The 27,640-nt window shown below is 39.8% G+C and overlaps 1 protein-coding gene across 3 annotated transcripts in view; it reads right to left on the bottom strand.

Annotated features, from left to right (window-relative positions):
- The window catches only part of PCLO (piccolo presynaptic cytomatrix protein), a 376,472-nt gene that overhangs the window by 316,481 nt on the left and 32,351 nt on the right, over positions 1–27,640 (bottom strand). For all 3 annotated transcript variants that reach the window (XM_056573406.1, XM_056573408.1, XM_056573407.1), the window contains exon 2: positions 18,598–19,825. In XM_056573406.1, coding sequence (XP_056429381.1) covers positions 18,598–19,825 — 1,228 coding nt within the window. The remainder of the gene's footprint in view (positions 1–18,597; positions 19,826–27,640) is intronic.

Genomic DNA, 27,640 nt, shown 5'->3' with positions numbered 1-27,640 from the left:
ATGTGAGGTTACCTTTCTCCTTCTCATACATCTGCCACCCTACCCATTGAAACACACCTGTGTTCCCTTTCATGCAATAGACAAGTGTTTTCTAACCAGGATGCCTCCAGCTGTTGCAAAACTACAGTTCATTGCAGAATGATCTTTTTGGGGTCATTATCATGTTATAATACTTCCCTGCGGCCAAGTCTCCAAAGTGAGGGGATAATGTGCTGCTTCAGTATGTCACAGTACATGTTGGCATTTATGGTTCCCTCAATGAACTGTAGCTCCCAGTTCCAGCAGTAATCATGCAGCCACAGACCATGACACTTCTACCACCATGCTTGACTATAGGCAAGACACATTTGTCTTTGTATTCATCAGTTGGTTGCCCCCACACATGCTTGACACCATCTTGATTTAATCAGACCATAGGACAATATTCTGCTTGTCTTTAGCAAACTGTTTGCGACTTTCTTGTGCTTCTTTCTGAGATGGCATTCATGCAGACCAATCAGTGCTCAGACCATACTCTGCACACTGCACCAGACAGTCTAACACCCCCCACCTCTTCAACCTCTGCAGCAATTCTAAGAGCACTCATACATCTATTTCCAAAAGTCAACATCTGGATATGATGCTGAGCATGTGCACTTAATTTCTTTGGTCGACCATGGCGAGGCTTGTTCTAAATAAAACCTGTCCTGTGAAACTGCTATATGGTCTTGCCTACCATGCTGCAGCTCAGTTTCAGACTGTTTATGTTCTTAAGGTCTAGTATGCAGTCATGGCTGTAATTGTTGACACCCCTGAAATGTTTCTAGAAAATGAAGTATTTCTCACAGAAAAGAATTGCAGTAACACATGTTTTGCTATACACATGTTTATTCCCTATGTGTGTATTGGAACCAAACCAAAAAATGGAGGAAAAAGAAAAAATTGGACATAATGTTACACCAACAAAAATGTGCTGGACAAAATTATTGGCACCCTTTCAAAATTGTGGAAAAATAAGATTGTTTCAAGCATGTAATGCTCCTTTAAACTCACCTGGGGCAAGTAACAGGTGTGGGCAATATAAAAATAACACCTGAAAGCAGATAAAAAGGAGAGTAGTTCACTTAATCTTTGCATTGTGTGTCTGTGTGTGCCACACTAAGCATGGACAACAGAAAGAGGAGAAGAGAAATGTCTAAGGACTTGAGAACCAAAATTGTGGAAAAATATCAACAATCTCAAGGTTACAAGTCCATCTCCAGAGATCTAGATTTGCCTTTGTCCACAGTGCGCAACATTATCAAAAAGTTTGCACTGTATCCATGGCACTGCAGCTAGTCTCCAATTTGTCCAACCCATTTTTGGAGTTTGGTGTGACATTATGTCCACTTAGCTTTTTTTCCTCCCTTTTTTGGTTTAGTTCCAATACACACAAAGGGAATAAACATGTGTATAGCAAGACATGTGTTACCGCAATCCTTTTCTGTGAGAAATACTTCATTTTCTTGAAAAATTTCCGGGGTGCCAACATTTACAGCCATTACTGTATACTTTACCCAGCACATACCATACTATAATCTATTTTACAGGCTTAAAGGGGTACTCCGGTGGAATTTTTTTTTTTTTTTTTTTAATGAACAGGTGCCAGAAAGTTAGACAGATTAGTAAATTACTTCTATTAAAAAATCTTAATCCTTTCAGTACTTTTTAGCAGCTGTTTGCTACAGACGAAAATCTTATTTTTTTTTATTTCTTTTTTTGTGTTGTCCACAGTGCTCTCTGCTGACACCTGATGCCCGTATCAGAAACTGTCCAGAGCAGGAGAAAATCCCCATAGCAAACCTATTTTTTTTAAAGAAGTAATTTACACATCTGTTTAACTTTCTGGCACCAGTTTGTTAAAAAAAAAAAAGTTTTTCACCGGAGTTCCCCTTTAAAGGGGTACCTCTGGCACTTAGACATATTATCCCCTATCCAAAGGATAGGGGATAAGATGCCTGATCGCGGGGGTCCCGCTGCTGGGGACCCCCTTGATCTTGCATGCCGCACCCCGTTTATAATCAGTCCCTGGAGCGTGTTTACTCGGCGTCTGATTACTGTCGATCACGGGGCCGGAGCGTTGTGACGTCAAGGATCCTCCCTGTGTGATGTCATGCTCTGCCCCCTCCACGCAAGCCTATGGGAGGGGGCGTAGCAGTTGTCACGCCCCCTCCCATAGGCTTGCATTGAGGGGGCAGAGCGTGACATCACACAGGGCAGAGCCTTGACATCACAACGCTCCGGCCCCATGATCGACAGTAATCAGACCTGGAGAGAACACGATAAGATGTCTAAGCACCGGAGTATCCCTTTAACTAGCAAGGAAGCAGAGGGGGTGGTGGCCCAAGACAAACTTACATGGTAGGCCTTACTCACTGTGCGCAAGGGGATTACACAATACTAACTGCCCTCTTGTGCTTCTGTCAACTACATTAGTTTTCACAGAACGCATAAGTTGCTGACTACTAGGGTAAAACAGAGATCCATTAGTTCCCTCCCTTGCCATGCACTCTCATAGGCTGGAACAATGTAGTGACATCATCATGCTTGACTGCATTGTGCCACTTACGGTGCCAGCAACATACTGGAACAAACCTTATAAACTACTTAACTACTGTACTTATAGTAGGAGTGTGAGTTGGATGAGTATTGCGTTATTTATTTGATTATTTATTGTCAGCTGTATATTTACAATATTGAGGCACCATAAATGTGCAAATATGCTATCAATGTCAGTATTGCACTATTAATGTGACAAAGGCTTTGAGGGGGAACTTTTTCTGTATATGGGCATAAAGGGAGCACTTTTACTTTGAGAAGTGCACTAATGGGGCACTTTTTCTTTGTTAAGACTCTTAGGGGTACTATTACTTTAAGGGGGTACTATTGCTGTGAAGGGGCAGTAAATGGGTGCTATTATTGTAAGCAGACACAGAGGTACAGATTGTAATTGTGTAGGGCACAAAAAGGGTCACTATTTATAAGACTTTATTGCAATCCTGGGCACTATCTGTTGGAAACAGTTTTTTGGGGGGGATTTTAACTTCTGCAATGAAGGCACCATGGTTAACTGCAGGCACAGTACTAGGCTGAGTAGCAAGATGTTGCTGTTAAAGGGGGAAAAATTTAGGTTTTTTGGAGATACACCAATTTTCCCTGAAGACCAGGCCCCTTTGTAGGGTTTTCTGAGTAAAGTCGTGAGTTAGTAGGGTTTTTTTTTTTTGGAAATTCTGGTGCACGTCACATGGCACACAAAAAAACCTAAAATCTACTCGGAAAAGCTTAAAGGGGTATTCCAGGCAAAAACTTTTTTTTATATATCAACTAACTCCGGAAAGTTAAACAGATTTGTAAATTACTTCTATTAAAAAATCTTAATCCTTCCTTTCTTATTAGCTTCTGAAGTTGAGTTGCTGTTTTCTGTCTAACTGCTTTCTGATGACTCATGTCCCGGGAGCTGTCCAGCTCCTATGGGGATATTCTGCCATCATGCACCGCTCCCGGGACGTGACATCATCATTAAGCAGTTAGACAGAAAACTTCAGAAGCTAATAACTATTGGAAGGATTAAGATTTTTTAATAGAAGTAATTTACAAATCTGTTTAACTTTCCGGAGCCAGTTGATATATAAAAAAAAGTTTTTGCCTGGAATACCCCTTTAAGTAAATGAGGCCCACTATGTAAATATGCCCTTATATCATGCTATAAACTACTGATCTACCAATAGAGGTCTGAACAAGGGGCATTTAGGAGTAACAAACCAAATCAGATATTGTACCTCTCATGATCTTGTAAAATTTTATAATTCTCCCAGTTTACTTCCCAAATCATGATAAACTAAACCCTGCCTTTATTATAATTTTTTAGTTTTCTCCCTTGATATTGCTCTGTGTTTTCTGCTCAGTCTCAGTTAGATTCACAGACTGGGAAGGGGCGTTACCCAGTAGGTGTGACATCATCTGAAGCCATACAGGGGAGAACTTCCTCCCTCACTCTGCTACACAAGGCCCAGAGCAGTTCAGTGTGTGAGATGAGCTATGATTGGATAAGGCTGTACACACACACCCTCATCATTTCCTGCTTTTGGACTTCTGCCAGGCCAGCAGGAGTCCAAAGTCTGTGGAAAAGAAATTGTGCTTTGGACAAGTAGGGAGACACCTAGTGGCAGCTTTTTTAAACACAAATAAAATGTAGAAAACTTTTTTTTTTTTTTTAACTAAGTACATTAGAAATATTTTTTTATTTACCTTAAGGAGTGCAATAGCAAAAATTAGCTTTAATGAGAGTGCCCATTTAACATGTCCCCCAAATAGCCTTTGCCATTTGAAACAGTCGAGATGTAACTGAGTGCTACCTGGTCCTCGGTGTAACTGCTAGCTTCCTGATGATAATGACATTGTTAGGACCTGCACTCCGGCCGCACAAGCGGGCCGTGATCGCATGGCCCCGTCTCCTTCAACTGCCGGCGGGGCTGGGATTCACATCGCAGGATGAGAATCCCAGCCCGTCACTCACCTCTTTTTTCTTCTGCCTCCTCCCCGGCCTCTCTGCTCCGACAAGCGTGTCCCCATCCCCTAGGGTGCGCACACGCCAGAGCTCTGAAATTTAAAGGGCCAGTATGCCCATTAATTAAGAAAACACCTGTGGCTCACTTAATAAATTTCTCCTCCTCCCACATTTCCCTGCTGGATCTTTGTTGCCCTAGTGCTTTAGAGTAAGCGATCCTGTGTATTGCCTTGCCGTGTATCATACCCTTTGCTCCGTGACCTGACCTTGCTCCTTTGCCGCCTGCCTACTGACCACTTGCTGCATTCCTGACTATGCTACTTTGCCGCCAGCCCTGACTTTCTGCTATTTAGACTACCAGTTGCCGAATCCTACCTGTGCCTCAAATTCTTCAGCATCCTGTGTGGTTGAGCCGTGTCAGGGATGGCGACCTGGGTGCCACCTGCCGCAGCAAGTCCATCCCGCTTTGCGGCAGGCTCTGGTGAAAACCAGCGGCACCTTAGACTCGGCTCCCTGGTATGGTCCATGTCATCAACCACACAGGTCCAGCGGATCCACATCCACCGGTGTTCCTGTCTTCTGAAACGTGAGTGTTACAGACATGTATCAAAAAGCATAGACATGTCGACAATGACATCAAAAGACAAACTTTGATGCTGTACTTGCTGTTCTGTCTAAATTTCAAAGCCAAGCAAGCAGACCTGGTATCTTTGCAAGATGTTTCCAATTGTGCCATTTCTTATATTGTGCACACTGATCCTCAACTACAGTAATTTCACATCTCCTGCACTGTTCTCTTTGTTTCCATATTTTTTTTGTAATCCATTTACATCACCTAGTGACCTTTACTGAGTGCCTAACATAAAAAGAATTCCAACAAAATACAGATTGCTGTAAAGAAGCCACACAGAGCTAAATGAAGTGTATAAATAGGCTTACTGCCTTAGGATAGGAGCACTGGAACACTTAAAGAAAACGAAAATAAAAAATGCATATAGTCATATCAGTAAGTAATGTTGAGGTTTTTCTTTCTTTTTTTTCTTTTTTCTTCTACATATATAGACATTTTTTTCCATGTTTAATCCCTTAAGGATCGGGGTTTTTTCCGTTTTTGCATTTTCGTTTTTTGCTCCTTGCCTTTAAAAAATCATAACTCTTTCAATTTTGCACCTAAAAATCCATATTATGGCTTATTTTTTGTGCCACCAATTCTAATTTGTAATGACGTCAGTCATTGTGCCCAAAAATCTACGGTGAAATGGAAAAAAAAAATCATTGTGAGACAAAATTGAAAAAAAAAACGCCATTTTGTAAATTTTGGGGGCTTTCGTTTCTACGTAGTACATTTTTCGGTAAAAATTACACCTGATATTTATTCTGTAGGTCCATATGGTTAAAATGATACCCTACTTGTATAGGTTTGATTTTGTCGTACTTCTGGAAAAAATCATAACTTCATGCAGGAAAATTTATACGTTTAAAATTGTCATCTTCTGACCCCTATCACTTTTTTATTTTTCCGTGTATGGGGCGGTATGAGGGCTCATTTTTTGCGCCGTGATCTGAAGTTTTTAACGGTACCATTTTTGCATTGATAGGACTTATTGATCGCTTTTTATTCATTTTTTCATGATATAAAAAGTGACCAAAAATGCACTATTTTGGACTTTGGAATTTTTTTGCGCGCACACCATTGACCGTGCGGTTTAATAAATGATATATTTTTATAAATCGGACATTTCCGCACGTGGCGATACCATATATGTTTATTTTTATTTACACTGTGGTTTTTTTTTTATGGGAAAAGGGGGGTGATTCAAACTTTTAATAGGGAAGGGGTTAAATGATGTTTATTAACTTTTTTTTTCACTTTTTTTTTGCAGTGTTATAGCTCCCATAGGGACCTATAACACTGCACACACTGATCTTTATCATTGATCACTGGTTTCTCATAAGAAACCAGTGATCGATGATTCTGACGCTTGACTGCTCATGCCTGGATCTCAGGCACTGAGCAGTCATTCGGCGATCGGACAGCGAGGAGGCAGGTAGGGGCCCTCCCGCTGTCCTGTAAGCTGTTCGGAATGCCGCGATTTCGCCGCGGCTATCCCGAACAGCCCACTGAGCTAGCCGGCATGCTTTCGGTTTCACTTTAGACGCGGCGTTCAACTTTGAACGGCGCGTCTAAAGGGTTAAAAGCGCGCGGCACAGCGATCAATGCCGCGCGCTATTAGCCACGGGTCCCGGCCGTTGTTAGACCCGAACCCGCTATGACGTGGCCCCGCGTTATAGATCGGGAGTGGACACATGACGTTCCAGTATGTCATGTGTCCTTAAGGGGTTAAAGATAATGAAGATTCCATCGGAAACAATAACAAGTTATTTTTCAATAATTTATCAATCAAACAATTCCACTGCCTGTGGAGAGGTAGTACATTGCTACAAATATAGGCCAATTTTACACATAATACAGGCATATATCCTTCCTTTATATTCCCAATTCCTTTTCAATCTATTTCTGGCTTTGGCTTAAAAAAACTGATTGAAAAACTTTCCCAAAACAGTAAATTTTTCCTGAGGCTGGGTCAAAAACACACAAAAAATGTAAACTCATTCAAACCATAAAGATTTTTCTCCGTCTCAGTTCCAATTTAGATTTGCGCTATAATTCTACTCCTGCCCAGTAGGTCCAAGTTGCTTTCAGCATCCAGGACCCACGGCTAATACCAGACATCGCCGATCAGGTTAATTTCTTGAATTAACCCTTTAGATGGCAGAATCAAAGTTGATTGTAGCATTTAAATGTGGGAAATATAGTTACTGGCTAGGCCAGGGAGCTGATTGAGTCCACCACAATAAAATTGCAGGGTCCAGAAGAGCTGAGAGGACGAGCAATGGTCTCCTACCTTCCTGTGGCCCATCCTATCAGCACCCCAATAGTGCAGGCTGCCTACACTAGTGAAGCACCAATAACATTGATCAATGCTGTGGTATAGCACATCATTGAAGAGTGTATACAATTGGAATAATGAGAGTAATAGTCACCTATGGGGAATAAAAATAGTGTAAAAAATGTAAAAAAAAAAAAAAGTTTTGGTCATTTCATTTTTCTAGGCAGATTTTTTAAGATTAGAAAGATTTATATATTTCAGTAATAGATGTAAAAATCTGAGACTTCATCTGTTTTCTTTGGACCACTGTTCCAAAAATCTGTCAGACACCTGTGGGGCATAAATGCTCACTGTACCCCTTATTACATTACGTGAGGGGTGTAGTTTCCAAAATGGGGTCACATGTGGGGGGGTCCACTGTTCTGGCAGCATGGGGGCTTTAGTGAATGCACATGGCCTTCAATTCCAGCCAAATTCTCTCTCCAAAAGCCCAATGGCGCTCATTCTCTACCACCCCTTTGCAAATCACCAATTTAGACCTCAAATGTACATAGTCTGCTCTCACTCCTGAGCCTTGTTGTGCGTCCGTAGATCACTTTGCATCCATATATGGGGTATTGCCATACTTGGGAGAAATTGCGTTTCAAATTTTAGGGGTCTTTTTCTTCTTTTACCTCTTGAGAAAATGAATAGTATGGGGAAACCAGAATGTTATGTAAAACTTTGTCTTTTCATAAGGAGTAAATAGAGAAAAATCCCCCCAAAATTTGTAACACAATTTCTCCTGACTATGGAAATACCCTATATGTGGCCCTAAACTGTTGCCTTGAAATACGGCAGGGCTCTTAAGTGAGAGAGCGCCATGCGCATTTGAGGCTTGAATTAAGGCTTTGCAATAGGGGCGGACTCGGATACAAGGATGGGGCTGGTCTCCACCAAAACCCTATGCCAGTGTTTCCCAAACAGGGTGCCTCCAGCTGTTGCAAGCCTATGGCTGTCCGGCAATACTGGGAGTTTTTTTGCAACAGCTGGAGGCTCCGTTTAGGAAACACTGCCATATGAGACGTTTTAGGGGGTGTATATGTAGTGTTTTACTGTAAGGGGGTGTATATGTAGTGTTTTACTTTTTATTATTTGTTGGTGTAGTGTTTTTAGGGTACATTTACACAGGCAGAGGTTTATAATGAGTTTTCTGCCGCAGCTCAAACTTGAAGAAGGAAATCCACTGTAAACCCACCCGTGTGAATGTACCCTGTACATTCACATGGGAGGGGGGGCACCCCAAACCTTCAGCTGTGGCAAAACTCCAACTCCCAGAATGCACTGACAGACCATACATGCTGGGAGTTGTAGTTTTGCAACAGCTGTAGGCACACTGGTGGGGAACCACTGAGTTAAGAAACAGACTCTAGCTCAGTGATTCCAACCCGTGTACCTCCAGCTGTTGCAAAACTACAACTCCCAGCATGTCCGGTCTGTCAGTGCATTCTGGGAGTTGTAGTTTTGCAACAGCTGGAGGCACACAGGTTGCAATCACTGAGTTAGGAAACAGACTCTAGCTCCCACCTACAGCTGTATCAAAATTACAATTCCCAGCATGCCCAGACAGTCAGGGGTGCTGGTCGTGTAGTTCTGCAATATCTGGCCCTTCAGTTTGGAGATCGCTAAGTAGTGGTCTTCAAACTGTAGCCTTCCAGATGTTGCAAAACTATAACTCCAAGCATGCCCAGACTGTCCAGGCATGCTGCGAGTTGTAGTTCTGCAACATATGAAGGGCCAGATATTGCAGAACTACATGCCCAGCATCCCTGATTGTCTGGGCATGCTGGGAATTGTAGTTTTGCAACATCTGGAGGGCTACAGTTTGGAGAACACTGTATAGTGGTCTGCAAACTGTGCCAATTCAGATGTTGCAAAACTACAACTCCCAGCATGCCCAGACAGTCAGTGCATGCTGAAAGTTATAGTTTTGTAACATCTGGAGGACCACAGTTTAGAGACCACTACACAGTGGTCTCCAAACTGTGGCCCTCCAGATGTTGCAAAACTACAACTCCCAGCATGCCCAGACAGTCAGTGCATGCTGAAAGTTGTAGTTTTGTAACATCTGGAGGACAACAGTTTAGAGACCACTACACAGTGGTCTCCAAACTGTGGCCCTCCAGATGTTGCAAAACTAAAACTCCCAGCATGCCCAGAAAGCCAAAGGCTGGGAGTTGTAGTTTTGCAACTTTTAGAAGGCCACAGTGAAGATCACCTACCGGCGATCTTCACTGCAGCCTCCTCCACCGCCACACTTTCCGGCCGCACTCCCCCTGCTACAGCCGATGCCGCCTGAGGTCCGGGTAAGCCGGCTACGCACCCCCCCTCGCCGCTCGCGTCCCCCCCCCCCCCCCGCTCTGCCCAGACTTCAATCGGTAGGCAGAGCAGGGGAAATGAACTCTAACCTGTCCTGCCCCCAACTGCCATTGGTGGTCGTACTGACCGACCAATGGCAAGGGATAGGAGGAGGTGGCAACACTGCCACCTCACTCCAATCCTTTAGGATGGTTATTCTTATTTTCAGGGCGATCGGGTCACCAGTGACCCGAATGGCCCTGTTTGCTGCAGATCTGAATTGACCGGCGATTGACCCTAGGCATTGCCATGGGATGCTTTCTGATAAATATCAGCAGTCATCCCGGTCCGATCACTGTCCAGCAAGCGGCGGTGATCGGAAATGCGGAGGGAGTACAGGTACGCCCTCTGTCCTTAAGTTCCCGCACGTGAGGGCATATCCATACGCCCTCCGTCCCCAACAGGTTAATGCATTTAGTGAGGCCAAAATGAGGAATGGGCAGTAAAGTATGAATTATAGGGGAATCATTCTATTTCTCTTTTTAATAAACTCCTATTTTTGCCTTCAAAAACAGAATTAAAAAAGTAAATTAAAAACCAGGGATGATTCTACTATAAGTTAAATTGAGCATTTACCCTTAAGGCTAGGTTCAGACTACGGAATCTCCGGGCAGAAAATTTCCACCCGGAGATTCTGAGTTCCGCCTTCTAGGACCGAGCAGACACTACACTCTCCCATAGACTGCAATGTGTTCCGCGAGGAATTCCGCCTGAAGAAAGAGCACCGCCTTTCTTCAGTCAGAAATTTCTAAGCGGATTTACTAAGCGGATTTTCCGCTTCACAAATTCCGAAGTGTGAATTTCTGAACGGAAAACCATTCACTACACTAGACATTTTAGCAAGCGGAATTTCTGATGGAAATTTTACAACTGAATTTCTGGCCACTAAGATCTTATATTATCAGCAGCTGTGAGATGTGCTTCAAAACCCACTAACACCCTGCACTCTCTTTAATCTTCTGTCACAAAGGTGGGGGAGGCTTGCCATGGTCGAAAGGGGCATGGTTTAAATGCAATTTCATGTACCAAAGAATGCACCAAAATATTAGCCCACTGGCCCAGATTGATCAAAATTTTTCTAGTTTTGCCCATAGCAAGTGTTCAGAGCTTCGCTTTCATCTTAAAGGGGTACTCTACCCCTAGACATCGTATCCCATATCCAAAGGGAAGCTGAGCTTCAATTGGTTGTTATAGGCAAAATCAGACAGTTTTTTATTTCTGGCAGATTGACAAATTCGTGCCACCACTGTTGCCTAAAATAAGTCAACCAATAGGTGGTCTGAACCTAGAGTAGACAATAAAAATTTGAACTAGGCAGGCACACTAGATTTATCAAACAACCCAAGTCATTGTGATAAATCTGGCACTTTTGTAGGGTATCCATCTAAGTTTGCACTATTAAAGAAAAAGAGAGTATTAGTAAATTGCCCCAAAATGTGTTTGAGTATGGTACAGGGTGGGAGGGTGGTCTAGATCCAAAAATGTATTGATTTGCAACTCGTATAAGTTACACCACTGTATGTAAGAGCATAGGAAATTTCTATATGTGTACATGAGGCCAGGTTTGTATCTGTGTGCGTATCTGTGTGCATGCAAATATACAATTGGTGAATATATGTTTTAATACATGTAGTAAATATGGAGAAAAAAAAATAAACATACCAGAATTTCTGTTTGTTTTGTTCATCCTGCCTCCCAAAAATATAATAAAAAATCTTAATGCCAAACTCTGTACTCCACAATGATACTATTAAAAACATCAAATCATCTTGCAAAAAACAAGCCTTCAAAAAGCATATATATATATATATATATATATATATATATATATATATATATATATATATATAGGCTCACCCATGATCCCAGACAATATTATACTATGCGCTATGCACTTTTCTTACTCTTTTGTACATTTTGAATTGCTATTTCTAGTGCATGTATGCTAAACAGGGCCCTTTATCTGTGTGCCCATAGAGTAATATACCCCTCCCCAGTACCCACATCTTTCTTTCTGTGCCCATTGCAGTATGTGAAATTTTATGTGTTATATGTGAAATTAATACAATGAAGTGATTTTATTCTGTTCTATGGTCTATATAGTGTTTTTTTTTCTCTCTTTTGGGTACAATAACAAATTATTTAAACATGTTTTTACTAAGGAAATTTGATGATGTTAACCGTTGAACAACTGTTTGATTTGAGTGATAGTCGCAAACTATGCTATCTACAGATAAAGGATGCATTTAGGGGCACTTCAAATAAAAATCTATTCTTGATAGAGAAGCACCAATTACTTACCGTACTTTCTTGCTGGAAAAATCACATAATAGGAAAACACAGATTTGTAAATTAATTCTATTAAAATATTTTAATCCTTCCAGTACTTATCTGCTGCTGTATGCTCCAGAAGAAGTTGAGTAGTTCTTTTCAGTCTGACTATAGTGTTCTCTCCTGACACCTCTGTCCATGTCTGGAACTGTCCAGAGTAGGCGCAAATCCCCATAGCAAACCCTTCCTGCTCTGGACAATTCCTGACAAGGATAGAGATGTCATTAGAGAGCACTGTGGTCAGATTGAAAAGAACAACTCAACTTCCTCTGGAGCATACAGCAGCTGATAAGTACCCCTTTAATGGGAACTTGTGAGGTCTTTGGTCTCCCTTACACTGCCTCCAGTACCATATATATATATATATATATATATATATATATATATATATATATGTAGAGAACAGTGTTCTGACATGGTTCTCTTGTGCTCCATATACCACAAACTAAACTATAAAAACAAGTTAGATGTCTTTCCCCTGGTTGCCCTTGCCAGCGTTTCCTCTTACTGAACCTGCTTTCTGAGGACAGTATGTAAAGTATACCTTACTTAACCCCTTAGGAATTATTTTTTTCTACACTTTAGTTTTTTCCCTTTGGTCTTCCAAAAGCCATAAGACTTTACGTCTTTCACTCATAGACCCATATAAGGCCTTGTTTTTTGTACCACCAACAGTACTTTGTAATGACATCACTCATATTACCAACAAATCTATTGCGAAATGAAAAAAAAATGTGTAAAGAAATTGAAAAATAAAAAAGCAATTTAGCAACTTTTGGAGTCTTCCATTTTTACGCAGTGCACTTTTCAGTACATATGGCATGTTATATCTATTCTGTAAGTCCAAATGATTAGAACGATACCCAAATTATATAGGTTTTTCTTTTATTTTACTACTTTAGTATTATTTAAAATGTATGTTTCAAATTTTCCTCTTCTGATCCCTATAACTTTTTTATTTTTGCCTAGACGGGGATTTTTGAGGGTGACATGGTCTTAAGTTTTTATTGACACCATTTTTGTTTTGATGTGACTATTTGGTCACTTTTTATAAAAAAAAAAAAAAAAATTCTGGTGTAAGAAACTACCAAAAATACACAATTCTTGACTATATATATATATATATATATATATATATATATATATATATATATATATAGATGTAGAAAAAGCGCAGCACTCCTCAAATACGTGAAAAAAATAGTGGTTTATTGGCTCACATAGCAGCAACGTTTCTGTCCTACCATAGGACCATTTTCAAGCTCCTTGAAAATGCTTGAAAATGGTCCTATGGTAGGACAGAAACGTTGCTGCTATGTGGGCCAATAAACCACAATTTTTTTCACGTATTTGAGGAGTGCTGCGCTTTTTCTACATCTATATTACATGGACTTTGATCGGGTCTGAGGCACTGGCACCCGCTGCTGTATTGGATAAGTAGTGCTGCAGATTTTCTTCATATATATATATATATATATATATATATATATATATATATATATGTTTTTCACCGTGGGGTTAGCTTAACATTTATATATTTTAATATATAATATATATATATTTTAATAGTTCGGACAATAAGACACGTGACTTAGACCTTACACATAAATTTACTAGGGTGGCTATTGGAAATGATCTGGCATATATCTACATTTCCTGGTGGCTTAACCAGTATGTCTTAATGTCTTTATTTTTTCCTGATAATAGTAGCTAGCATGGTAATTCCACATTTATGGAAGATATCTAGATCTCCCATGTTTACTGAATGGTTTACTAAAATAAGTAGAATAGATTGAATGGAACAGACACCCAGATAGCAGTCCCGCAGCCCACAATATGGCTCCCATGGGTGGAAATTTCACTCTCTGTTCTATATACTGTGGCACACCTTCCTCAGGTTAAGGGAAATTAGTGCTCATCTTTTCTTTTACTTTTCCTCATGTTTTCTATGCTGTAGATGAATCTTGACTTGACTTTCCATAAAAGCTAGCTGAGTTTTGGGACTTTCCCTAATACCATGGTGCGACTTTGTTTCCCAGGCACTCTATACTCATATTAAGGTCTGTATTTATAGGAGCAGGGAATTCTGTTTCCCCCTTTCCCCCCTGCTCCTGTACTACCTTGAGTGGCGATACATACAGTACTGTATGCATCACCGCTCACAACATTCCTAAGGCTAGGTGTTGTCAAAGAAGCTTCAAGGGCAGCGTGCCAATGTGTCATTTTAAAGGGGTATTCCAGGCAAAACCTTTTTTTATATATATCAACTGGCTCCGAAAAGTTAAACAGATTTGTATATTACTTCTATTAAAAAATCTTAATCCTTCCAATAGTTATTAGCTTCTGAAGTTTTCTGTCTAACTGCTCAATGATGATGTCACGTCCTGGGATCTGTGCATGATGGGAGAATATCCCCATAGGAACTGCACAGCTCCAGGGACGTGAGTCATCAGAAAGCAGTTAGACAGAAAACAACAACTCAACTTGAGAAGCTAATAACTATTGGAAGGATTAAGATTTTTTAATAGAAGTAATTTACAAATCTGTTTAACTTTCCGGAGCCAGTTGATATATATATATAAAAAAAAAAGTTTTTGCCTGTAATACCCCTTTAACTATGATGCAAAGATTTAAAACGTAATGTGCATATAAAAAAATTCCTTCTGCACATAGCACATGCTAAGCCCCACTCCTGCTACATGCATTTGTTCTGTGTCTCTCTGTTACTAGAGACAGATTTCCCCTGACATCAGGCAGTGGAGAGAAAATTGTAAAACGAAAAGTATACACCTAGTGGCAACAATTTAAGGGCTATTTTTCTTAAATAAGGAGGGAAAGTTCTTTGAAACAACAAAGCTCATTTTTAAATTGCTGAAATGATCACCTAAGATGAGTGGTACATGAGAAATAGCAGTTGAAAGTCAATACCAAAGGTGACATTAACAAATATTAGTACCACAGAACGTAATTGTTTCAATTCTCTTTAATAAATTATTGTCATTGTAATTATTTATTTAGTTATCAATTATTTTTATTTTATCGTGTAATGGAGTCCTTAGTAACAAGGATTAAAATGAGACACAGAACTTGCTGTGTTTGCACAGAGCTTCATAGTTAAGTCTACACTGCCTGAAGCATGAGGATTGCTGAGCATTATGACATTTGCAGCAACCTGATAATAGGGGACTTAATGCAAAGGCTATTTAGTATGAAAGGCTTAATTAAGGTTATAATATAATTGTTTTATGTCATGAAGTACTAATAAGTATAGATTAAGGCAAACAAAAGATTTTAAAGAAAAAGAATCTAAATTGCCAGGAGGGCAACTTGGCTATGGACACTTCTGCATTGATTTTTTTTTATTTGGTTCCTAAATGCAAAATGAACAACTTTCCAAATAACCTTCATTAAAATATTCCTGCCACTTAACTGCTAAGATTAATCCATCTGTCTGCTGTCTAAGGGAAAGTGAGTATGTTAATTTATTGGCAGAATTCTATCCCTCGTCGGGAGTTCTGCTATGTAACATTCAAAGTGTGAACAAAGCAGCTAAACCCCATTGAAAAAAATGGGAGGCTGCTGCAAGCGGATTCTGCTCAGAATATTTTCTGTTATAATTTACTCTAAAATGGTCACACTCAGGTTTTGGCTAAAAATACTGAACAAAATACTAAAAGGGTTGAGGCATGAAAATGACAAAATACCTCAAGAGGGAATAACCTAAATAAGGAATGGAGATGATGGATTATAATGTATATTCTAGAGTTTTGTTTAGTCCATTGGGAATTTATTATTTTAGCTTCCATATACAAATATTGTCATGTTTTCTCAACAGATCAGATCTGTTTACAGATGATTTGTGTATTTTCAAACAACAGTCAGAGTAAGCAATGTTATGTCAAACTCGCGGCATTGGGCGAACAGTCTATGCTGTGTAAGGGGTATGCTGCTTTTACCTTGCACTGATGTACATTTATTGTAGATTAAATCTGGGCATTCTAACAAAGGCATTCTATTGAATCACAAATTCCGAGTTGCAATTTGTGGAAGATTTAAAAAAAAAAAATTATAAATTTTTTTTTCACTATAACTTTTTTAAATTAGAGGACAGCAAAGGCAGCTGTACTTATTAGACCCGAAATTACGAAGTGTTAAAGCAAGTGAGGTGGTATAAGGAATATTAGTCAGTTCTAATGTACTTGGAGCAAAGGGATTCCTTAGAGTCAGTGCTCACCTGCAGGTGAATTGTGGTTTGAAAAATTGAACTTTCTAAGAATCTGATCTTCTAATAAAATATTATAATATATATATATATATATATATATATATATATATATATATATATATATATATATTTCTCCAAATCTGGTTAAAAATTATATATATATATATATATATATATATATATATATATATATATATATATATATTGCCAGTGTGAAAAGGCTACCATCTGGGGTCAAAATTAGCATAAAGCATCTATTTGTCATTATGGTTTCGTACAGTAGAATAATGGACTTTTTTTTTCTATATGTTTTTTTTCTATAAGAGCAAGAAGTTAGTGTGAACCCAGTCTAAAAAAGAAAGGATATACAATTATACACATGACACCCAAGCATCTTAATCATTTATGACACAAGTGTTTGCCAAAATAATCAACACATCGTACAGTATATATCGTCTACAAAAAAGAGCATAACTGGGACACATAATATATAGAAATCCAGTCATATGATATCAACTAAAATCTTTACTGATAGTCTTAACATTTGTGGTCTAAGTAAACTCTGTAAGCGCAAAGCACACAGCTTTTATAAGCATTTCTAAACATTCCAACTTTCCTCAGCTCTCCATGGCATCTCAGTTACACTGTTTCCAATTACAACAGCAATGTGAAATTGAACTGTATCTAGTCAGATGGATAGATAGTTTTACATTACCACTGAAAGGAACTATTCTGTCCACTGCACCTTGGCTAACCTATAACTTCTCAAATATGACCATTTAGCAGTGCTTAGTAGACATGAAATATATATATTGTTTACTATTCTTTAGATAAAGTTTCTACTTAATACACCACAAGGAAGGACAGGTAAATGGTTCTGAACACTAAAATGTATAATATCACAGAACTGTAAATCTAGTCCTTTTACATAGATTAAAAACATAAAATTATACTTATGATGCATGTCAGTAGTGTGGCAAATGGTCATCTTTCAGTACAATCGGGCCTCAGGTGTATTTGCAACTTCAAACTGTATACTTTGAATAGTACAGTATAATTTGGCATGTGACTGTTGGTATGTGAATTTCTTTAGACATTGCCGGGAAAGCGATTGCATCCATGCAACAATCCATAGAGAGCTCATAGTCTACCCAACCACACAGCAAAGTTTGGTAAGTGGCAGTACAGTATTTCCAAAGCAAATCTCTCTTAAACAGCAAAAAAAAAAAAAAAAAAAAAAAAAAGAATAAAAAAGAAAAAAAGGTTTAAAAATTATACAAAATGCCTCATGACTGTTTGTGGTCAAAGGACTGACAAGTGCCATGTTGGATGTGGGTCTGGAAATGTTCCATGAAAGCCACATCTTAAATAGCAATGGCTTAAATGCATAATCAGACCATAAGAGTAGTCCTGTGAGCCCATTGGGGTTATGGGAACAGTGAGCTTGGTATGGGAGCAAGTGTTTTGGAAGGTGATGCCACACAAACTTAAGAGAGATTATAGCTCGGTTTGTTAAGGACTGTATAACTCTCCTTCAATGGCTCCATATCCATTCATAGTTCCTCGCATCTGCAGAGACAAAGGGAGGACTATTGTGTAACACTAGTTGCCCTGCAGAGAAAGAGGCAACCCTTGAGACTCGATTTATCCTTTCAGATTTAAGGAAATATGACCAGGATATAGAGCCCTTGAACCAAGGTTACATTTATCAATGTTTGGCATTTGTTTAAAGCAACTTTGGTGTAGTCCAAGTTAGAAAACTGGAGGCCTGACAGGCTAGTTCTACAATTGTTTCATGTTCTATGCTTCTGTTTGCAACTTTCTTTGGTTGAACTTGATGGACGTATGTCATTTTTCGACCATACTAACTATGCAACTATGTAACTGTGAAAAAACAGCACCAACCTTTAAAAAAAGGTAAAAAAATTTATAAATAATACACTTGAGTACTACTTTTGTGTTTGCACCATGACAGTAAAGTTTGTTCCAATATTTTTGTTCTACAATTGTCTTCTTTCATAGAAAGTGTTCTTCCCTTTTTACTTTACAGACATACATGGTATAGGTTGAACTAGATAGACTATTGTCTTTTTTTAACATTATCATGTAACTAAGTAAATAAAACTGAATATCCAAACAACTGCGGGCTTCTGTACCCTCAGTTCATGACTAAACACCAGAACAAGTAATCTTGTTTTTCACACATGATTTCAGAAACCTCCACTTACCTCAGTTATATGTGGGTTAGGATTGAAGCCACACAAGCTGCATACAGTAACTTTACATTGGGTGCATGTGTTATAATTAGGCTTTTCCTTTACATCCAACATTAGTTCTGTTGTTTTACACAGAGGACACATTTTCTTTGGGCCTACTTTCTTTGAAGCATCTTGTGATTTAATAGATTCTGTCCTTTGTTCTCTTAAGGGATGTGGTTGTGCAGCAGGCACAGATTTTCCTGGTACCTGAACAGGCTGTTCAGAGCCCCCAGATGGCGTGACATCTGGCTTCTGTGTTGTTTGTTTTGTACTTGTTGTGGGGAGAGCCTGTTTTTCTGCTGTAGGTCCTTGTGGTTTTGGTGGACCCGATGATTGCTGTAATGGTTTCATTGGTAATGTTTGCTGCTGAGCTTTAGCAGTCCAGGTTTGTGGTGGTTGTGGCATTTTGGAACTAGGTTGTTCTTGAAACGTTTGTTTGGCAGCAGCTGGGGGTTGTGTGGACTGTTTGTCTTGTTCAGATATTTTTGATGGTACTGAAGGTTTTGCAGATCCTGTTTGTGGAAATCTTTGTTTTTCCATAGTTGATGGTACTGATTTAGGAGGGATATCCTGTTTTATTGGTTCCTTTTTAGATTCTTGTCCCTGGGATAATGAGGTAGTATGTTTTGGCTCTTGAACTAAGGGTTTTGTGGTCTTTATAGATTCAGGCAATGGTTCTTTGGGGATGGGGGAATGTGAAACTAATTTTGTGGCATTCGATGGTTGTGTCAATGTCCTTGAAGGGCTCTGTTGCAAGGATGCTGGCTTAATCTCAGACTGCGGTTGTGAAGGTTTAGGAACCGGTTGTTGAGTGGCCTTAGCATGCCCTTGTTGATGCTGCATTTGCGGTGAAGATCTCGTGCCTTTAGTATCTTCTTGTTCCTTTTGTTTCTTAACTAGATCTTCATTAGGGTCACCTTTTGCTTCAAATGGATTAAATTTGTTAACTACAGAGGAGACCATACTCATTGGATTACTATCTGGTAGAAAACCACTCATTATACTAGTCTTCTGGTCTTCTTTAACATCAGCTCTAGGTTTAGGTTCTCTCAAACTCATAGCTGAAGGACTTCTGCCAGGTGGTTTTGTTTCAGTTTTGAATGCATCTACTGTTCTACTTTTCGTTAGACCAGTTGGCCCTGGATCAGGAGGTTTACTTGGATGCCTTGGAGATTGAGAAGTATCAATGTTTGGATTTCTACAGTAATAAAAAAGGGATATATAAAAATTAAGAAGTAAAATATCACAAGTAATTCTAAAACAACTGTTCCTTATTTATATATTGTTACACATGGCAAGAACATTCATGCACAAATAGTCTTAATATGTTAATGGTGTATCACAGTATAATACATGAATCCAATGTAGATTCATCCCTATGTTTAGGGACTTAATGCCGTCAACTAATGAAAATGTTAAATATGCACGTGTAAGCACTGTATACCACATAAGAAGAGAATAAAGGCCATTAAATATATTTTGCTATGCACCTTTTAGAACCCATCTGTTTGTTGCAGATCACACTGCTAAAGCCTTCAGGATTCAGCAGTTATTGCATTGGGAAATGCAGACAACCTTGTGTGGAGCTTTTAACTGTGAGGGGCCCTAAAGTGGGTATCCTCCTCAATGATATCTATTTACCAAAACAAGGGATAGAGACAGGGCTTATACAGGTGGGATGAAACCTTTTATGTCCAACCATAAATTAACAATATTTAATATATGCATGTAATTGCATCCCTTTTTTCTGTCAGTAATTTATCTTGTCATTGCAGAGTACAAAGCATTAGTTTCAGGCATAAAACAAATGATCTCAAACTCATTTTGAATATTTAATGTACACATGTTGTGTGCTTGCTTTTTATATTGCATGCTTTGATTTGAGTTTTTAATAAAAATCATAAATGTTTTTAACAGTTAAGTAAAAACAGTTTAATAACTAACCAAGGTGCACAGCTCTTACATTTTATTTGTTATAATATTAATAATAATAATGATAGTGTACTAATAATAGTCATAATTATCATAGGAGGACTTATAGTCACCAATCTATAAAGAACTTTTTTTCTATTTTAAGTAATGTTTCTTCACAACAATATTTAATATTTATTGGGATACTTTTTTCCTGTGTTATACTGGTAACATTTTAACAACTAATATTATATTGGTAATCATGCACACAGCAAGGTGGTTTGAACTGTGGGATCATTGCATAGATTTGTAGGCAGAGATATTGTGTATAGGGCGAGATGCTTTCCTCAAGCCAGCTGAGCGGAGAGCAGCTGCCGGGAACCATTCCAAGGTCCCGGCAACATTTTTTAAATGATGGTTACTCTTTAATGCACAAGCGTATCACAGTAATTCATAGTGTCCCGTAATTGCATTGCCTTCACCAGTTTTCTGCTACCCAAGGTTTGGACAGCATAAAAGTTATGACAGGTTACCTTTTTAAGCTCTTTTTATGTGACAGGGGGGTCTTTGGATTTCCTTAGACACAAGGGCCTATGTGAGACTGCCACATAAGCCTCACCTACAGTATACATATGTTGCTGCTATAGGTGCATTTTGAGGAACATTATTGTTCCCTACAAGTAATACTTTTGTAATATGGCACTAAGTGGGTAATAACACAAATGCTTTTCTGACAGTATCTAATTGAATCCATAAAAAAAGACACATACAGACATATAGTATTGGCCTATAGCAATGTGGAGAAAATGCTGTTTAACACACTTGCAATATTACTAAATTGATGTACAACATACACTGGGACCAATATTTAAGTAATCATGAGTGCTAAATTATTAATTTTTCTTATATTCTGACACATCCTGATACATTTTTTCCATCTTGCTTTAAAAAGATCCATTAATCCTTTATTGCATACAGTTAATTTCCTCAGGCAAAACATAATATTTTTTTGACTTGACTTGAAAATTAAGGTTGTGAGCAAGAATTAAAGGGGAAGTTCATTAGACTAAGCTTGTAAAAAGTTACACGATTCCAAACATTTCTAAAGCTGGTCCCTGAAAACAAATGTCAGACACCCTATCTGAAGATACAGCTGTACTTTTCTACTAGCCCAGATCCTTGTATTCAAGTAGTGTACTACATTTAAAAGGAACCTGTCATCAGATTCTTCTAGAGTTATGTAAACAGAGTAGCCCGAGATGCCTAAGGGTTCCTAAGGAATTTCTTGTACCTGGGACTTCAGCTTTGGTGTAGGGAGTATCTTCTGGCATATAGTGACCCAACCCACCCTTGAGGGTGTTCTTGTGTTTTTTGCTTTTTGTAGTAGTCACTGTTGCTCCAGACAGTAACCACTTCTACTAGGTGTGATAGTCAATCATGCCTAGTAGAAGTACTTACAGCCCGGAGCAGTGTTGACTACTACAGAAAGCTGCATGTAACACACTGCGCTCCGGCCTCTGTCATCAGCCATGAGTGCGGCGTCCCCGTGTCCCCGACTCCCGGCAGTGCTGGGATTCGCATTGCGGGACGCACCCGCATGCGAATGCCGTCCCTTGCTCCACTCCTGCTGTTTCCTCTCAGCCCCGGCATGCGTCCCAGTCCCCTAGGGCACGTGCGCGCCGTAGCTTTGAAATTTAAAGGGCCAGTGCACCCATAATTAGTGTATCCACCTGTCACCATGTTATACGTTTTTTTGCACCTCCCACGTCCCCCTGACAGATCTTCAGTGTTCATTGCCTAAGAGGAAGCATTCCCATTACCTGTTTTGCCTACCCGTGTTTCCAGACCTTCCTGCTACGTTTCTTGACTCCGAACCTTTGCCGCCTGCCTAGACCTTCTGCTACATTGACTATGCCCTGCCTCATCCGCCGGTACCTCGCCTTGCCCAGTTACCTGTGTGGTCGAGCCGTGTCGGGGGTAGCAACCAGGGTATCGCCGGCCGCAGCAAATCCATCCTGCTTTGCGGCTTGCTCTGGTGAAGACCATCGGCACCTTAGACTCCGCTCCCCAATACAGTCCGAGTCATCAGCCACACAGGTAGGGAATCCACATCCAGTTTCTTGACAACCCACATTCAGGTGTGTGACACTGCATGCCCCTGGGACTACTACCTGGGATACTTTTGGTCACTATCTTCATGAGCAAGTACTAAAGCGTATGGCACGTAAGAGGATTTGACCCTATATAACTAGTTGCAACACATAAAATCTCATGGCAGGTTCTTCTGATGTGTACTAAAAATCAATTTATATTTGTATTCTAACCAAAAAACTTGAAAGACTTTGACATAATTTCTAAAATAATTTAAACCTTGGCTGCAGTAGCCAGTCATAGATATGTTATTTGGTAGTGCTGTCAAAATACCCTGCAGGGATATCTGTTCAGTTTTTATTTATTTTCATTAGCTAAGCTACAATTAAACTTCAGCACAATATGATAGAGTCCCAATGAAGCTTTGGGACAACATGTGGTTCTCAGGCCCCCTGTCTGTGGCAATGACAACAAGCATGATAACAATACCACTTCAATATGGGGACACATAACAGATACTTGACACCAATGGCAACACTCCGAAACTGGGAAGTGTAACAGCACTATGGTACATTCACTTGTCCATTACACTCAGATTTTTTTGTATTTATCATTTGCATTATTAATAAGTTGTAAATTGTCAACAAATATATCATTATCTTACTGCAGAGACAACAAGGCCTTATGTAGTACTTTAAGTGGAATGCACACATACATGGAGGGGTGTTCAGAGCGAGAAATTCTCATTTGATCTGCTCCTGACCGGGCCAATGGGTGATGGTCCAGAACATGACACCTGCCTCTATTAACTCAGATTTCCTAATAGGATAGTGAAAAACAGGGTTGTCTAAGCAAGGCAACCCCTTTAACATAGAAAGTGCCCCCAACACGGGCGAGGGCTTATATTGCATATATTTACATACATGTAATAGGTTACCCATTCCGTTCTCCCAATATATATATATATATATATATATATATATATATATATATGAACCCTGTTAGATGAAAAAGGGATAGCATACATGTGCGTCTATTTTGCTCTCTTCTTGGATTCTCATGGAATATTCTTACTCCATTTAAAGGGGTATTCCAGGAGTAAAAAAAAACAGGCAATTTTTCTTCCAAAGACAGCACCTTACTTGTCTTCACTTTGGGTGTGGTATTACAACTCGGCTCTATTTACTTCAATGGAACTGAGCTGCAGATTCACACCCAAACTGGAAACAAATAGCAAGAGGTCTTTGACAGAAAAAAAGGCCTGTTTTTTTTAATTCCTGGAATACCCCTTTAAAGGGGTACTCCACTGGAAAAATTTTCTTTTAAATCAACTGGTGCCAGAAAGTTAAACAGATTTGTAAATTACTTCTATAAAAAAAATCCAATCCTTCCAGTACTTATCAGCTGCTGTAGAATACACAGAAAGTTCTTTTCTTTTTGAATTTCCTTTCTGCCTGACCACAAGTGCTCTCTGCTGACACCTCGGTCCATTTTAGGAACTGTCCAGAGTAGGAGCAAATCCACATAGCAAATCTCTCCTGCTTGGACAGTTCCTGACATGGACAGAGGTGTCAGCAGAGAGCACTTGTGGTCAGGCAAAAAGGAAATTCAAAAAGAACTCCCTCTGTATTATACAGCAGCTGGTAAGTACTGGAAGGATTGGAATTTTTTAATAGAAGTAATTTATAAATCTGTTTAAATTCCTGGCACCAGTTGCTGCAGATTTGAAGCTGATTTCAGTCATTTGGTTTACATTGAAATCTGCAACTTAAAATCTGCAGCTTCAAATCCTGTGCATCAAATATTTACAGGATACTGTACGTGTGCATACTAGTGTTGAGCGGCATAGGCCATATTCGAATTCGCAAATATTCGCGAATATATGGACGAATATTCGTCATATCCGCGAATATTCGCATATTCGTAATAGTCTCGTTTTATTTTCGCATATGCTAATTTTCGCATGCGAAAATTAACATATCCGACAATTCGCATATGCGAAAATTAGCATATGCAAATTTTCGCATATGCGAAGATTCGCACACCAGTCTCACACAGTAGTATTAGAGCCTTCTTACACCACATAAGCTGGAAGCAGAGAGGGATGATCACTGTGATGTGTACTGTGAAAAAAAAAAAATAAAGAATATTCGTAATTACGAATATATAACGCTATATTCGCAAATTCGCGAATATTTGCGAATTCGCGAATATGCGATATTCGCGAATAAAATTCGATTTGCGAATATTCGCGAGCAACACTAGTGCATACTGACAGTTAACATAGTGTCCTATGTCAAATGTGCTGAAATGATGTACCATACTTCGTGCACATAATGCTGCAGTCAGTCACTGACTTCAGAGGTCTTGTACAGTATGAGACTACTGAGGCTATTAAAGTGAACCTGTCAGTAGATTTGACCACATCCAGTATAACATGTGGCAATACATTATATATGGTTAAATCTTATTCCTCACCATTCCCTGTAGACATGTCTGCCAGCAGGGATGGTGAGGAAGGAGATTAGGTTAGAAAGTCTCCCCTGCTGGCCACGTAAATTGTCCCCAGGACGGAGAGCAATACTTACCTAGTCCCGCTGTTCAAGTTGTAATCATGCCCCTTCAGAGTGATTGACAGTCTGGGCATGGTCCTAAAATTCTATTAACTTTAAGAAAACATATTTAAGCACACATGAAGCTGCTGAGCTCAGTAGTGTTATATGTGCATGTGTTATATGTTTTAAAATGTCTGAACTTCTTTCCTGACAATTTTTTTTGCTCTACGCAAGCTACATTTGTATCTTTAACCCCTTAACGACGCAGGACATAAATGTACGTCCTGGTGAGCTGGTACTTAACGCACCAGGATGTACATTTACATTCTATGCATAACTGCGAGCATCGGAGAGATGCTCGCGTCAAGCGCGGCAGGTCCCGGCTGCTGATAGCAGCCAGGGACCTGCCCGTAATGGCGGACATCCGTGATCACGCGGATTTCCACCATTAACCCCTCAGATTCCGTGATCAATACAGATCACAGCATGTGCAGCATTGCGGACACTAGAATGGATGATCGGATCGCCTGCAGCGCTGCCGCGGTGATCCGATCATCCAGCATGGCAGCCGATGGTCCCCTCACCTGCCTCCGCTGCCTTCCACGGGTCTTCTGCTCTGGTCTGCAATCGACCAGACCAGAGCAGAAGATGACTGATAATACTGATCAGTGCTGTGGCCTATACATAGCACTGAACAGTATTAGCAATCGAATGATTGCTATAAATAGTCCCCTATGGGGAATATTAAAGTGTAAAAATAAAGGTAAAAAAGTCAAATAAAAAGTTAAAAAAATTTGAAAACCCCCTCCCCAATAAAAACGTAAATTGTCCCATTTTCCCTATTTCACCCCCAAAAAGTGTAAAAAAAATATTTTATATACATATTTGGTATCGCCACATGCGTAAATATCCCAACTATTAAAATGTTAACTATACTGTACGGTGAACAGCGTGAAAGTAAAAACAAAAATCCAAAATAGCTGCTTTTTTTTATAACATTTTATTCCCCAAAAAATGTAATAAAAAAAAAGTATTAAAAGTTTTATATAAGCATATATGGTATCAATAAAAAGCACAAATCACGGCTCAAAAAATGAGCCCTCATACCGCCGTTTATACGGAAAAATGAAAAAGTTATAGGTCTTCAAAATAGGGGGATTTGAAACTTACAGTTTGCAATTTTTTTAAGTGCAACAGTAATAGAAAAGTATGTTATCATGTGTATCATTTTAATTGTATTGACCCAAAGAATAAAGAACACATGTCATTTTTGAAAATGAAACCTTCCAAAATTTGCTAAATTGCAGCTTTCTTTTTAATTTCCTCACACAAATAGTATTTTTTTTGGTTGCGCCATACATTTTATGGTAAAGTGAGTGATGGCAGTACAACGGACAACTGGTCACACAAAAAACAAGCCCTCATACTAGTCTGTGGATGAAAATATAAAAGAGTCATGATTTTTTGAAGGCGAGGAGGAAAAAATGAAAACGTAAAAATAAAATTGACTGAGTCCTTAAGGCCCATATGGGCTGAGTCCTTAAGGGGTTAAACCTGTGAAGCTTGTGAGTGGTCATTGCCACCACACCTCACATGCACAAATCCCAACAATACATGTGGGTTTAACTAATGATACATGTGGGTTGTGGTTTTAACTAACTTGTTTATCAAGACAATAGCAGGGACACAGCCATGCAGAAAATCAGGGCCGGCTCCAGCTATAGACTGAATAGGTGGCTGCCTAGAGCTCACCCTTGATGACAACGCCGCCTGTGTATACATACTCCCTGCATCCCCAATCCTTAAGGACTCAGGGCATACCTGTACGCCCTGAGTGCTTCCGGCCCCCCCCTGGACGGCTTTCCGGTCCCCGCCAGAAGGCTTACTGGACCGGGCTGCCCGTGGAAATCATTTTGCAGGCATCCCGGCACATCGCCGAGGGGGTCCCGAGGTCCCCTCCATATTGGCGATCGCCGCAAATCGCCGGTCAATTCAGACCAGCAATTTGCTGCGATTCCGGTCCCCGCTGCAGGCATCCCGGCATATCGCCGAGGAAGGTCCTGAGGAGTAAATACTAACTGGCGATCTGCGGCGCTTCCAGGTCATCTGGGTCACGTGTGACCTGATGACCCGGATAAGGATGATGATTGGTGGTGTAATATACACCACCAATCACCATCCATACTGTACTGGGAGGTGGCAGTGTTGCCACCTCCCCCCAGTACAGATGTGATTGGGAGGTCAAAGTGACCACATCAATCACAGTGTATGAGGAGGGGGGAGGAGAGCAGGAACATTTTGCCACGCTCTCTGATCAGTACCATTTTACATCTGGTGCTGATCAGAGTGGAGCCCCGTGCTGATCTTCCCCCTCACAGTTATAAAAGTGCCCCTTGGCACTCTTTCTGTTCCCCCTGGCACAGCAGCGTTTAGGGAAAATTTTAAATTTGTCAGGG

Source organism: Hyla sarda, chromosome 4 (genome assembly GCF_029499605.1).
Source record: "Hyla sarda isolate aHylSar1 chromosome 4, aHylSar1.hap1, whole genome shotgun sequence".
NCBI lineage: Eukaryota > Metazoa > Chordata > Amphibia > Anura > Hylidae > Hyla > Hyla sarda.
The sequence above is the reverse complement of the archived record's forward strand: the minus strand, read 5'-3'. Positions and strand labels throughout refer to the sequence as shown.